A 13,810-nucleotide genomic window follows, 5' to 3' on the forward strand; every position below is an offset into this window, starting at 1 on the left:
TCTGATGTCTCCACAGGAACCCTTGTCAGGAAGTTAAATGGAATGGCATTACCGTGGTGCCAGAGGCATTTTAAGAATGATTGGCTGTAACTGTGCCTGAATATAGTTTCTAAGCAGTCATTGAGCCCTGAATTGATCCACAGGCTGAACTAGGTTCGAGGAGGCTGCAAGAGCCAGGTGCCACGAGGTTACTCTGAAGTGCCCTCATCCCTGGAAGAGACCCCTGGATGAGCCTTGGGGAGTCCTTCGAAGTCCTAGAATCTGGTTTTCATAAGATCTTTTTCAGCAAGGTATTGGTATCAACAAGTTGAATTTACCATCTTAATGACTTCCTCAAATATAAAATCCACTGCATAAAAGTGACTTTTATCCTTAGTTTTAAAATGTGAGTTGTTAAAGATCCCTATAGCTATGCCCATCAAAATATCATTTAAAAGTTACAATTCTCCAGCTTCTTCTGTGTGGCCTACAGATTATCTACCTTGAAATTTCTTCACCAGATAGGGAGAAATACCTCAAGCTGTCTTTCATGTACAAGCCCAGGAGCAGTTTTACACAAAGATCAGTGTTCTCTCAGTTAAACGCTGGTTAAATAAAACAGTGTAAAATAGAATCTGAGAGAAACAAATTACCTAAGACCTGTTTCCTCCAGGGCACCAGGTTTCAGCCTTCCTTTAATTTTCTCTTGTTGTTCAGTCACTCAGTCGTGTCCGACTCTTTGTGATCCCATGAACTGCAGCATGCCAGGCTTCCCTGTCCTTCACTATCTCCTAGAGTTTGCTCAAACTCACATCAATGATGCCATCCAACCACCTCATCCTCTGTCACCCCCTTCTCCTCCTACCCTCAGTCTTTTCCAGCATCAGGGTCTTTTTCCAATGAGTTGGCTCTAGTGTGGGCCAATTTGAAGGCACTCAGCTTTGGTGGGTCAGCTCATCCACTAGCGGAAATTATGCCATGTCTCACTTGTTTCTTTCATGTTCCCACTGCCTACTTTTCAAACTTGGCTATTGTAATTTACTCAGTTTGTACTGTACTTCTCTATAAGAGAAGATAATATTTAAAATATTGCATTCTAAGTTCCATCAACCAACATTTCTTAAATGACTATTTCTAAAGAAATAGAAGATGAAATCTCTTCTTAAAAAAGAAATACCTACTATTTAGCAAGACAGAGCACACCCAGATGGAATAATGAATAAAATTTTTTGAAGCAATAAATTGGCAAGTGCTAAAGAATAATTTGCAAAAAAATAAATAAATAAATAAATAAAGAATGATGTTCAAGGAGAACTAACTAGAAAAATGAACAGAACCAGGCAGGGTACTCAAAAAAGCTTTTGAAGGCCAGTTCAGTCAGTTCAATTCAGTTGCTCAGTCGTGTCTGACTCTTTGCGACCCCATGAATCGAAGCACGCCAGGCCTCCCTGTCCATTACCAACTCCCGGAGTTCACTCAGACTCATGTCCATTGAGTCAGTGATGCCATCCAGCCACCTTATCCTCTGTCATCCCCTTCTCCTCCTTCCCCCAATCCCTCCCAGCATCAGAGTCTTTTCCAATGAGTCAACTCTTCGCATGAGGTGGCCAAAGTACTGGAGCTTCAGCTTCAGCATCAGTCCCTCCAAAGAAATCTCAGGGCTGATCTCCTTCAGAATGTAGGCATATGAAAAGATGTTAGCATCTTTTCTTTGGGATTTTTATATATAATACACATAATATAATATAATATATATATATATATATATACACATATATAATGGAATACTACTTAACCATAAAAAAGAATGCAACATTGCCCGAAATATTGCCATTTGCAGCAACATGGATGGACTTAGAGATTACCTTACTAAGTAAATCAGAAAGAAAAAGACAAATACTACATGATATCACATACGTAGAAACTAAAATATGACACAAATGAACTTACTTATGAAACAGACTCAAAACCATAGAGAACAGACTTGTAGTTGTCAAGGGGATGGAGCTGGGGGAGGAATGGATTGGGATTAGCAGATGTAAACAATTGTATACAGAATGTGTAAACAACAAGGTCCTACTGAATAGCACAGGGAACCACATTCAATATCCTGTAACAAACCATAATGAAAAAGAATAGGAAAGAAGATACACATATATATGAATCTCTTTGCTCTATAGCAGAAAGTAACGCAACATTGTAAATCAACTATACTTTAAAAAAATTTTTTTAAAAGGCTTCTAGGAAGCAGTGAAATTTATTTTAGATTTTGACAAAGACAAATTTGGATTAGAAAAATGTTGTGAGGGTACATGTTAGACAAAGGAGATATTTTACTTTTGTGCAAGAGAAGGAAAACACACTTTATTTCAGATAATTGTAGAACCATTAAACAACTGGCTCATTCTTTTTCTCATGCTGTTAAGATATAAGATGAATAGAAAAATATATTTATCAATCTATTATATCTACTCCTCCCTTCTAAACTATTGAAAATCCCACCTACATTTTCTTTACAGAGCCCACAAATGCTCTAATATTGACTGTTTTTGTTTCTTCCCCTAAACGTTACTTGCTAAATCTTTTTTCATCTAATTTATTTATATAGTTTTTGGCTTACTTTTGTTAAATGATACAAAATAATTGTAGACCAGGCAAAGTTTGTATACTCACTTAAATGTCTCCCTATCTAACATCTGTTTTTTTTTTTTTTTCTTCTCCTAAATGGAAGAAACTTTCTTCTGAAATAATTTACTGCAGTCCCAAATGGCTGTTTATGGTCATTTTAGAGATAAAATTCCATAAATTCAAGTTAGCACTGACATTTTATAAGTGCTGTCATGTCAAAGCTGGGGAATGGAAACCATCTCACTGGGTTCTCTAAAGTGGAAGCATCTTTTGTCTGCTTATTACTGACTGTGAGAAATGGCCGGATTAAAGCCTCCAAATGTTTCAGTGATGCAGAGCAAAGGTGACTTCCTGTTTTGTTTTAGGGTTTGTTTCCTTCTCTTCTCAATGAAGGCTGTGTTTTCTGACATTCTGCAATCTTTTTGCTCAGTGATTTCCCATTGAAAGGGCAGGGTAGGAGGGCCTCTGCAGGTCATTCTATTTACAATATGCCCTGAAAAGGGAGGAAGCGGGGAGAGGGAGGGAAAGAGGAAGCTCATTAGTGGAAGGAGCAGACCAGGAGGGGATCTGTTTTCCATTTTCTTTTCTGGATTGAGCTCATTTGGATGGAAAAGATATTATTGTTATCCTTATCATCATTATCATTACCAGTGTGGTCTAATTTTCCTACACGTTTGTCTCAAGTGTGAGGTGAATTTATTGGTAGAAGAGTTAATAAGTGCCATTTTATTTTAGTAAAATCAGGGGTGGGTGGGTGGGGGAAGCCCAAGTACTTTAAAGCAGTTTTCACTTTGAAGCTTAAAATGCAAAACTCAAAAGTTTTAATTCTGCAGTGCAAAAGAAAAAAAAGAAAAAAAGACCTGTTACTTGCTTCTCGTGGCCTATTTGTAATTATGTACAGCGTTTCTTCTCTTTTTATGAAAGGCGATTTCCGCCCACACCCCCCCTACCCCGGTCCCCCACACCCCGCCACCACCTAGTTATTGAAAATGCAGACCTCTGCAGTCAGGAGTTCTGGATTGATAAGGCTCCATCATCGCTGCAGGGGTCCCTGTTTTCTGCGACTTGGACATTTTTCAAGAGACGTTGCTTAAGTCTTCCCCCTCAGGTCTTTCTGCAGAGCCGGTAATCACAGAGGCGAGGCTAGAGGTTGCTTAAAGGGAATACCTCCAGGGAGCGTGGGGCTAGGGTGGGTTCCCAAGTAGGGAACTGGGGGCACTCCTTCGTGGAGATTTGGGGTGGGCTCTTAAGTGAGAGGCTGGGGGCTCTCCTTTGGAGCCGGGGATAGCGGGGTGCGGTGCTTCCTGGTGTGGGTCGTCTCCAGTCCGCTCTGTCTCGGGTTATCGCATCCTCTCTGCTTTTGCAGGCTTCTCCTTCCTTCGCCTCAAAACCACAGACCCCTTCCCGGGAAGGGGAGCGGGCGCTTGGAGGTCTGGGACCACACGGGGGCGGGGCTGCCTCTCGCTCCTGGAGGCTGGAAAACCTAGAGCAGCGGATCCGAGGCGCAGACCTCCCGTCGCGGCTCCTCGGACGGGTCCCCTCCTGCCAGCGGCGGTCGCTGCAGCAGCCGCAGCTCACACCAAAGACCCGCAGCTGGGTCTTTTTGCTCAGCCTACCAGACTTGCAAACTCTTACTGCACCCTAGTCCTCCCTTAGGAGTCTTTGCCCTCTCGTTACCCCCTCCTGCACCCCCCCCCCCCCCCCGCCCCGTCCTCCTCCTCACTTGGGAGACCTTCATGCTTCTTTTAGCACCTTTTTGTAATCCAGGGGACGTGACACCCCAGAGCTCCAACTACCTCAGCTGAATTCTACTTTTTTTTTTTCTCCCTCGGTTCCTCTTGTTTTCGTCTCATCTGCGAAGTCGGACGCTTCTGCCAGAGGGAGCGAGGAATGAAATAGATGCCGCGGCCCCAGAAGTCTTAGACGTCGGCAAAGAGCAGCCGGAGAGGCAGGGGCGGCGGCGGCTGGCGCTCGGCGCAGCTTTTGGGACCCCATTGAGGGAATTTGATCCAAGGAAGCTGTGAGATTGCCGGGGGAGGAGAAGCTCCCATATCATTGTGTCCACTTCCAGGGCGGGGAGGAGGAAACGGCGGAGCGGGCCTCTCGGCGTTCTCCGCACTGCTGCACCCTGCCCCATCCTGCCGAGATCATGGTCTGCGGGAGCCGAGGCGGGATGCTGCTGCTGCCGGCCGGGCTACTCGCCCTGGCTGCGCTCTGCCTGCTCCGCGTGCCCGGAGCGCGGGCGGCCGCCTGTGAGCCCGTTCGCATTCCCCTGTGCAAGTCCCTGCCCTGGAACATGACTAAGATGCCCAACCACCTGCACCACAGCACCCAGGCCAACGCCATCCTGGCCATCGAGCAGTTCGAAGGTCTGCTGGGCACCCACTGCAGCCCGGATCTGCTCTTCTTCCTCTGTGCTATGTACGCGCCCATCTGCACCATTGACTTCCAGCACGAGCCCATCAAGCCCTGCAAGTCTGTGTGCGAGCGGGCCCGGCAGGGCTGTGAGCCCATCCTCATCAAGTACCGCCACTCGTGGCCGGAAAGCCTGGCCTGCGAGGAGCTGCCAGTTTATGACCGCGGCGTGTGCATCTCTCCGGAGGCCATCGTCACTGCCGACGGAGCCGGTGAGTCCGACACTGCCCAGCCTGCCCCGACTCCCCTGCCTTCCAACCGCTCACTTCTTGGAGTCCTTGTTACTCCCATTTACTCTGGTTCTGTGGATTCGGATCACTTCGCTTAATCTCTGTCTTAATTACGCCTCTATCGAACACGGTGCCTTTTTTTCTCTCTTCTCACCTCCCTTCTAAACCGATGAAGTCTATTCGTACAGGCGATCTGTCTTTCTAAAACACTCAAGTTCATTCCACTCCCATCACACTTCTGCTCAACACTGCCCCTTCACTTCCGCTCTTTACATGTCCTAGTAACCACATATAGGGTGCTATTTGTTTATAATCACTGAACGTTTGTGCGTTCTCAGCCATCAGTTTTCTCTATCCCTCGTGTTTAGCTACTTGTAAAGACTGTATGGTGAAAACAGAAAACTGAAGCACCGTTTTCTTCTTATCATTAAAAATGCCAAGATAATTTCAGTAACCTTACCCCAACCCACAGATGTTAGTGGTATGTGTTTGCTCAACATCCAATTTGAGCAATTACCTTCACCTTAAATTTTCCCCTCCTTTCAATGAGATAAATTGTTCTTCCATTCCAGACTGAAATAGCTGTGAAACATTGCTATGCACTGCTAATTAGCTTCTGAGACTTGCTCCAGCCACAAAGCTGGTGAAGTGAAATTGCTGGGCTCTTTTCACATTCCCACATGCCTTCAAGTCATTTTGTAAATGACATATGGATGAAAGGAGTTATATTTAAGGCATGTTATCATCATACACTCATGTAATGTTATTTTTAATCTCACCCCTTATCCCACTCTTATGCTCTGCAAATAATTTGTCTTCAGTACCTTTCTGTGTGTGCATCAACCACAGATTCCTTTCAATCTTCCCCTACTGTAAAACCTTATTACAGTTCTGTGTTAAATGGAATCAATCACGAGTTGTTTTCTCACTAGTGTTTGATCTAATTAGGACAGTCATAACTCTTAAGAGTCCAACTAAACCTAGTTCATTATGGTCCATTTAATTCTAACTCAATGTCATTCCTACCAATTACCCGAAACTCGAAAACTTCACCCTTCACATACTTTAAATAAACCCCATCTTTTATGACTGGTCCTCTTTCACACCCTCCCCAGATCAACTCTGCCCTTAGGTACCTCCTTCTCTGTTCATTTCTTGGGCATCAACTTTTTCTTCTTTTGCCTCTCAACTTGTTCAGCCTAAGCTCATGTCCTTAGTCCATTCCTAGGTGAACAGTTCTTGGTCAAGGAATTGATTTGGAAGAAATGCTTTCTGTGCACAGTGACCCACTTAACATAGAGGACTAGGGAGGGGAAAAGTACTAGTACAAATAGCTGCAAAACCAAACTGAAAAGAAAGATTTCCAGATTTTTTTGATGGTCACCTCAATTTATCACCTTTGACTATACCTATTGTTGTCTTGATTTTAATAATCAACAACTGATTAAACAAATCACAAAGAAATGTGTTTCTTATTTATCTTTGGGCTAAAAGAGCACTTGAGCTTTTATACTCATTAATGTTATAGGCTGTACAGATGCTGGGAAAGAGCTGCCCTGGTCTGTCAGGCACTTAGATCAGTTAAATGCAAACACTCCTCTCAGGCCAAGGGCTAGGAATGCGGTGGCCACGGTTCACACTGAAATGCATTCCTCCTCCTGCTCTGAAACCTCTCCTAGAGATGGAACTCAACTGAGAGAGGTTTGGCAAAGTTAGGGGCTCTCAAAAGCCATGGTCAGTATGGATAGGGAGCAGTTTCCTCAAGTGTCCCTGAATTACCTATCATCGTGGACCAAATGTAGAACAATTGCCTCATTGAAGCACTCAAATAAGACATGCCTGGAAACAATTTGTCAGTCCATGGGACCTGATTACTAAGCTGCTTTAAAAGGCTGTAATGTGCTTTGCTGACAGTTGCCCTTGCTAGAAAAAGAAGTAGGGGTAGGTGGCAGTTGGAACCGTTTGTTGGTGATGTTCTCCCTTCTCCTTCCCCTATCCCCCAATGTGAATCAGAGACTGTGGTGGCAGGAGGGAGCTGAAGGGGAGGGGGCAGGGAACGGAGTGGTGGATTCTAGCCTGAAGGGTCCCCTGGCTTCCAAGGCTGCAGCTTGCTGAAAATTACATTCCCTATGCTGGGTCAAACTATCAGGCACCTGGAATTACTTAAGAACTACCACATGTGGCCAGTTTAATTTACGATGCAATATGCGCCTTGCTTCAGTGGGATATGATAGTTCATGAAGCAGGATTTTTTTTTTCCTTCCTCTAAGTATAAACAGAGTTCCTATGTCTTATGCCTAGAATCTAGCAGAATATAAAAATGAGGTCTCCCTGAATAAAATAGAACCACCTTTTACATACCTTCAATGTCAAGAGGATTTTCAAATCCTACCATTTACACAAATCTGTTCCCTTGTAGGGTATTATGACTCCACCAACAAGTTTAAGGACATTTTACAAAGCAGAATTTTATTGAATGGGATATGGCTTCAGTCTACTTTTTGTTTTGAAGTACTAAGGGCAAGCAGGTTTTTATACAGAAAATATCCTATCCTCTTGATGATTACTAATAAATTCACATTAAATTTATTTTTTCTACATTTTGTATTTATTGTAGACCTGTGACTGCATGTACACCTGCTTTATCTGTGATTTCAGTTCAGTTTAGTCATTCACCCAGTTAATAGTCAAATATTTAATATTGTATGATGAATAAAGGGTATGGGCGTGGAGTGGGAAAGACCAGATGTTGAATCTTGACTCTGCCTCATATCAGCTATTACTATAGGGCAGTTGTATAGCCTCTCCAATGCAGAGTTTTCTAATCTGTGACATGGGGACATACTGCCTACATCCCATGGAGATGGTGAAGATGGAGTTAAACAGCATCTGTAGTATCTCATGCATAGTTAGTCCTCAACAAATTGCTGCTGTTGCTATTGCTATTTTACCATTATTATCATTGGTATTAAAATTTATTTTTTTGTTTATTTGGACAAACCTAGTCTGTTGGTAAATGCAGATAGAGCTTAGAGCTTTTGTCAGTTCAACTCTGGGAAACAAGCTTCATACTGAGAACACCCTGGGTAGGCCAGTCTTATTTCTTCTGAATATAAACTTAGTATTTCATTTTACACGAATTGACCTGGACCTTGGGCTCAAGAACAAATCCCTTTGGGAGCAATAGGAATAAAGAATGAGCTTGACGGATGTCTGTTAATTACAAACAGTTTATCTCAGAAATGAAGACATTGAGTGTTTAAGAAAATGTATGGTATGATATTTCACCGCAATTATACTGCCCCCTGGGTTGCCATGCCAAGGGCTTTATAATCGCTCCTCAGTCACTGCTGCTTTTTGTCCCCCAGCTCTTGAGCAGCACATTTCTCCCAGCCCTCTCTCGCCTGGCAGAGCTGCGCCAGCTTTCACATGCATGCACTGCTGTTTAATCATTTCTCCACTTTCTGGGGAACAGGCAGCCTTTTCTTTAGCCCTGGTCTACAAATATTTGAGGGGCCAAATAGCAAGAAGGGAGAATTATTTAGTGTGATATGAGGAGGAAAATGGAATGGAAAAGGGGAAATGGAAATTTTAGGGTAAGACTTCATTGTGTGAAGTTTTGAAAGGCACTCTGGATGGGGCTAGGAAGGAGTACCTTAGAATACAATGATATTAAATTATGTTTATAGCTAACACAGTTATCAGTGGTAATGGGATCTTAGGTAGTCTCCAAATTGTATATTAATAATTCTTTTCTATCTTGTTTCCACAAAATTCTAAATAGTTGCTTGCTACACATAGCAAAATTGACTAAGTTATATTTGTCCTTTCTCCTACTAGGTGTATGGAAAGAGGAGACCAATTACCACCATATAGATAGAGAGTTTTGAATGATTAAAAATTGGCCGTATGTCTTCAGTTTAAAGAAAACCAGTTTTAGAGTTTTGGCCCTTAGTTGGAATCCCAGATTTGCCATTAATGGTATACTTTGAGGGACTTCCCCTGGTGGTCCTGTGGTTAAGACTATGTGCTTCCACTGCAGAGGGCGTGGGTTCGATCCCTGGTCAGGGAACAAAGATCCCATATGTTGCATGGTGCAGCAAAAAAAAAAAAAAAAAAAAAAGTTATACCTTGAGCAAGTCGTGTGGCATTAACATAGAGACTGTGAAGAGCAAAAGAAATAGCTATATGAAGTGAATGATAAAGGGTAAGACAACAGCAGTGTGATTGGGAAGACATCATTCTCAGACCAGGAATCATTACTGGCCAGAGAATAAGAACTAACAATACTTAGTATGTGGCATGTGCTGCTTAGTATGTGATGCATATTAATTTCTTTAATTCTCGTAATAACTACATGGTAGGTACTATTACTCCTATCTGCAGAAAGGGAAGCTGAGGGATATAGAGAAGCTAAGTGATTCAAGTCCATAAAACTATTAATAGAAGATTCAAACCAGGACCTGTTCTAAGTTATACTTCCTCTCTTATGAAGAAACAGGTGATGTTAACTGTACAGAGAATCGGTGTCTTTTGACCATCAGAAGTGCTTCCCTGATAGCTTAGTTGGTAAAGAATCCTACTGTGAAGCAGGAGACCCTGGTTCAATTCATGGGTTGGGAAGATCCGCTGGAGAAGGGATAGGCTACCCACTCCAGTATTCTTGGGCTTCCCATGTAGCTCAGCTGGTAAAGAATCCACCTGCAATGCAGGAGACCTGGGTTCAATCCCTGGGTTTGGAAGATCCCCTAGAAAAGGGAAAGGCTACCCACTCCAGTATCTTGGCTTGGAGAATTCCATGGACTGTATAGTCCATGGGGTTGCAAAGAGGTGGACACAACTGAGCGACTTTCACTTTGACCATCAGATTTCAGTTATAGTAACCCTTTTGTTTTCATTGTATTTTGATTTATATGTGGCTTTAGAGAATGGAAGGCAACTCTGGACAATGAATTCCAAGGGATAAGAGATTAGTACTTCTCTGCACTTCTGAGACAGGAGAGAACACACATTCTGTACGCTCCTGTCTATCCCTGAGCTCCTCCGTCTCTGCAGTCCCCAGAGTGAACTCCTCATTTCCTTACCTTCATAGGGCTGTTCTCTTCTAGTATTTTCTATATTGTTAAGGGGCACACCCACCCATATTCCAGGTCTGAAGGCAGCCTTGCTTCCACCTTTTCTTTATGCCCCACATTCAGTCGGTATCAGGTGCTTTAGGTCAACTCTGAATACAATTCCCTCCCCTTCTTCTCTAATGCTACTTTCTTTGTTTGGACCTCACCATTTCTTCCATGGATTGTGGAGCTAGAATGATAATGGGCTTGCTGACCTCCAGTATGGCCCCTCCATGTTCCAATAGGGTGATCATTATGAAATACAAATCTATTGTTTAAAATTTTCTGGTATCTGCCACTAGCTTTCCTGATTTCATGCCTTCTTACCCCTCTAGTTTCCTTTCAGTCTACTTTGCTCTATTAGCCCCATTGGAAGACTTGTAGGTCCCTCCACTCCACGAGTGCTTTGGTTTCTCGCCCCAGACTCCGGCACGTGCTATTTTCTATTTGGAAAACCCTCTCTTTTTCCCCCAGCTCCTTCTTAGAACTCTTCTTCTGGAAACCTCTATGACACCTACTTGAAATCCGTGGGGCATTAAAACCTGCTAGTAATACCTACTATTTTAATTTAGGATAATTTGTTAGAATTCCTAAGTTTAACTTTCTGAAAACAGGCTTTTTTTGGATTAGTTAGAATCAGAAAACTTTGGCTTTCTCTCTTCTAATTCTAATAGCTGATGTCTAAGCACTTTAAAAAAAATGTAGAAACATTTTCCTATGAATAAGAATGAAAGAAGAAAACCAAACTCCTAGGATCAGCTGCTTTAAAGGGGTTTTCATTTTCCGAGAGAAGAATTTTTTCAGTTTTATTTGAACTTGTTGACATTAAACAATTACTTTACATGTGGGTCAGTATACTTTTTTAATTCACAGAGAGATCATCTTTGTATAAATCATGTGCACATTTTCCTAGGATATAGCTTTTTCCTTATTTTTTATTTATTGTTAATTTTTGGCTGAACTAGGCCTCTGCTGCTGCATGTGGGCTTTCTTTAGTTGTGTCCAGGGAGGCTGCGCTCTAGTTGCCGTGCGTGGGCCTCTCACTGCGGTGGTCTCTCTTATTTTGGAGCGTGGGCTCTGGACGCCCCAGCTCAGTAGGTGCAGCGCGTGGACTCTTGAGCATGTCCGCTCCAGTAGCTGTGGTGCACAGGCTTAGTTGCCCCACAGCGTGTGGAATCTTTCTGGACCAGAGATTGAACCCTTGTCCTCTGCATTGGCAGGCGGACTCTCAACCACTGGACCACCAGGGATGTCCTTTTCTTATGTTTTTCTTTTTCGTTTTTGGCCACACTGCACAGCTTGCAGGATATCAGTTCTCCCACCAGGGGTTGAACCCTGACCACAGGAATGAAAGCCCAGAATCCTAACCACTAGGTCACCAGGGAACTCCCTAGGATATAGATTTTAAAATACCAGCTGATGATTACTAAGCCTGGGAAAGTAATCCATTAATTGTAGTTTTGAGTGTTATTGTTTTAAACTGGTGTTATACCTTCTGGTTTCATTTATTCATGATATGACCTATGAAGAAAAAGGACAGAGGAAGAACATTATTTTCTACTAGGATAAACAGAGGCATTAAACTCATTTAACACAAGGTATTAATGCAAATGGAAAATGCTGGTGTAAGTGTACTGAATTGTACTCACTTATATGTGAGTAAGAACATATAATTATGTACAGCATAATGCTTTGTTGGGGCAGTCAGTATTATTCATTAGAGGCTGCTTTCTTAACTAGAACAAAGAAGAACTTAACATAATCACCATTTTCATTACCATTAATCATGTTACCATTTTCTGGGATTTGGGGATCTTAAAAAGAGTCAATGGCAAATTTCCAATTATTATTATGTCTATTAATTGCACTGGCTTGAGTAGTCCCTTGATGGTAGACTTCCTTTCTGCTAAACACCCGTTTAGTGTGCGCTTAACCAGGAGCACAGGAACACTTTCTGCACATTTTCCTTAAGCACTAAGAATTAAAATGTATGCCAGTAAAGTGTGATACATCTATTATTGAAAAGGTGTATTTAGTTATTGTAGCCATCACGAAAGGTGTTGGGTGAGTACCTAGTATATGCTTAATTGTTGGAAATTTTCATGAAACTCAAAAACTTTGTTTATTAAATCCAGAAATGTATCCACAGTTGACAAGGATTCAAGAGTATATCAGCTTTCAATCACATGAAAGAATGCATCTTGTCCTTATTTGACCTACAAAAGATAGTGTCAACCTCACGACGCGAATAGGAATCCATTTCTTTGAGACACCTGGGTTGTTATCCAAATCAGCTTGTGACTGAATTAGATTTTAGTATGAGAATTCTTGAAATAATAATGAATGGTATGACTCTTACTGTACTCTATCATCTCCTTTCAGATTTTCCTATGGATTCCAGTAATGGAAACTGTAGAGGAGCAAGCAGTGGTGAGTATACCAGAAAGATATCTGGTTTTCGCTTGTGGTCAGCAGACTAGTCTTGATGTTACCTAGATATTTAAACCTCATTTGGGGACGTTTGTGCCCTGCATGGGCTTCCCTATTAGCTCAGTTGGTAAAGAATCCATCTGCAATGCAAGAGACCCTGGTTCTATTCCTGGATTGGGAAGATCTGCTGGAGAAGGGAAAGGATACTCACTCCAGTATTCTGGCCTGGAGAATTCCATGAACTGTATAGTGCCCCACATATTAAATGTAAACTTATTAAAATGTTCCTTTGTTTGTGTTAATTTTATTTTTTAAATTAATGATAAAATTTGATCTTTTATTTCGGTATACAGTTCTTTGAATTTTAACACATATTTAAATTTGTGTAACCACTAATCAGGATACAGAACAGTTCCATAACTTCAAAACAAACAAAAAACTCAATTGAGCTCATCCTATTCCTTTATGATTACAAGCTTCTCCCACCCTTAACCTCTGGCAATCACTAATCTGTTTTTCATTGCTATGCTTTTGTTTTTTTGAGATTGTAGTGTGCATGGAATGATAGAGTATGTAACTTTTGGACATTGGCCTCTTTCACACAGCAAAATATCTTTGAGATTTATCTAAGTTTTTGCATGTATCAGTAGTCCATTCCATTTTGCTGCTAAACGTTTTATTCCTTGGATATATTACCATTTGCTTGTCCATTTATGTCTTAAAGGATATTTGGGTTGTTTCTAGCTTTTGGCAATCATAGATAGAGCTATTATAAACATTTGTGTATAGGTTTTTGTGTAAATGTAAGTTTTCATTTCTTTAGGGTAAATATCTATGAATAGGATTATTGGGTTAAATGGTAAGGGTATGTTGAACTTTATAAAAGAACTGCCAAGCTGTTTCCAAAATGACTGTTCACTGTTGCACTAGCAACACTTAAGCGTTCCAGTTGCTCTGCATCTAAGAATGGCTCTAGCTGCATTTCACAAATTTTGAAAGGTTTTATTTTGGTTT

The 13,810-nt window shown here is 41.8% G+C and overlaps 1 protein-coding gene across 1 annotated transcript in view; it reads left to right on the top strand.

Annotated features, from left to right (window-relative positions):
- The first annotated feature begins 4,499 nt into the window (after positions 1-4,499).
- The window catches only part of FRZB (frizzled related protein), a 36,735-nt gene continuing 27,424 nt past the window's right edge, over positions 4,500-13,810 (top strand). Inside the window, 2 exon segments of the mRNA NM_174059.2 lie at positions 4,500-5,234; positions 12,749-12,796. Coding sequence (NP_776484.1) covers positions 4,757-5,234; positions 12,749-12,796 — 526 coding nt within the window. The 5' untranslated portion in view covers positions 4,500-4,756.

This window comes from Bos taurus, chromosome 2 (genome assembly GCF_002263795.3).
Source record: "Bos taurus isolate L1 Dominette 01449 registration number 42190680 breed Hereford chromosome 2, ARS-UCD2.0, whole genome shotgun sequence".
NCBI lineage: Eukaryota > Metazoa > Chordata > Mammalia > Artiodactyla > Bovidae > Bos > Bos taurus.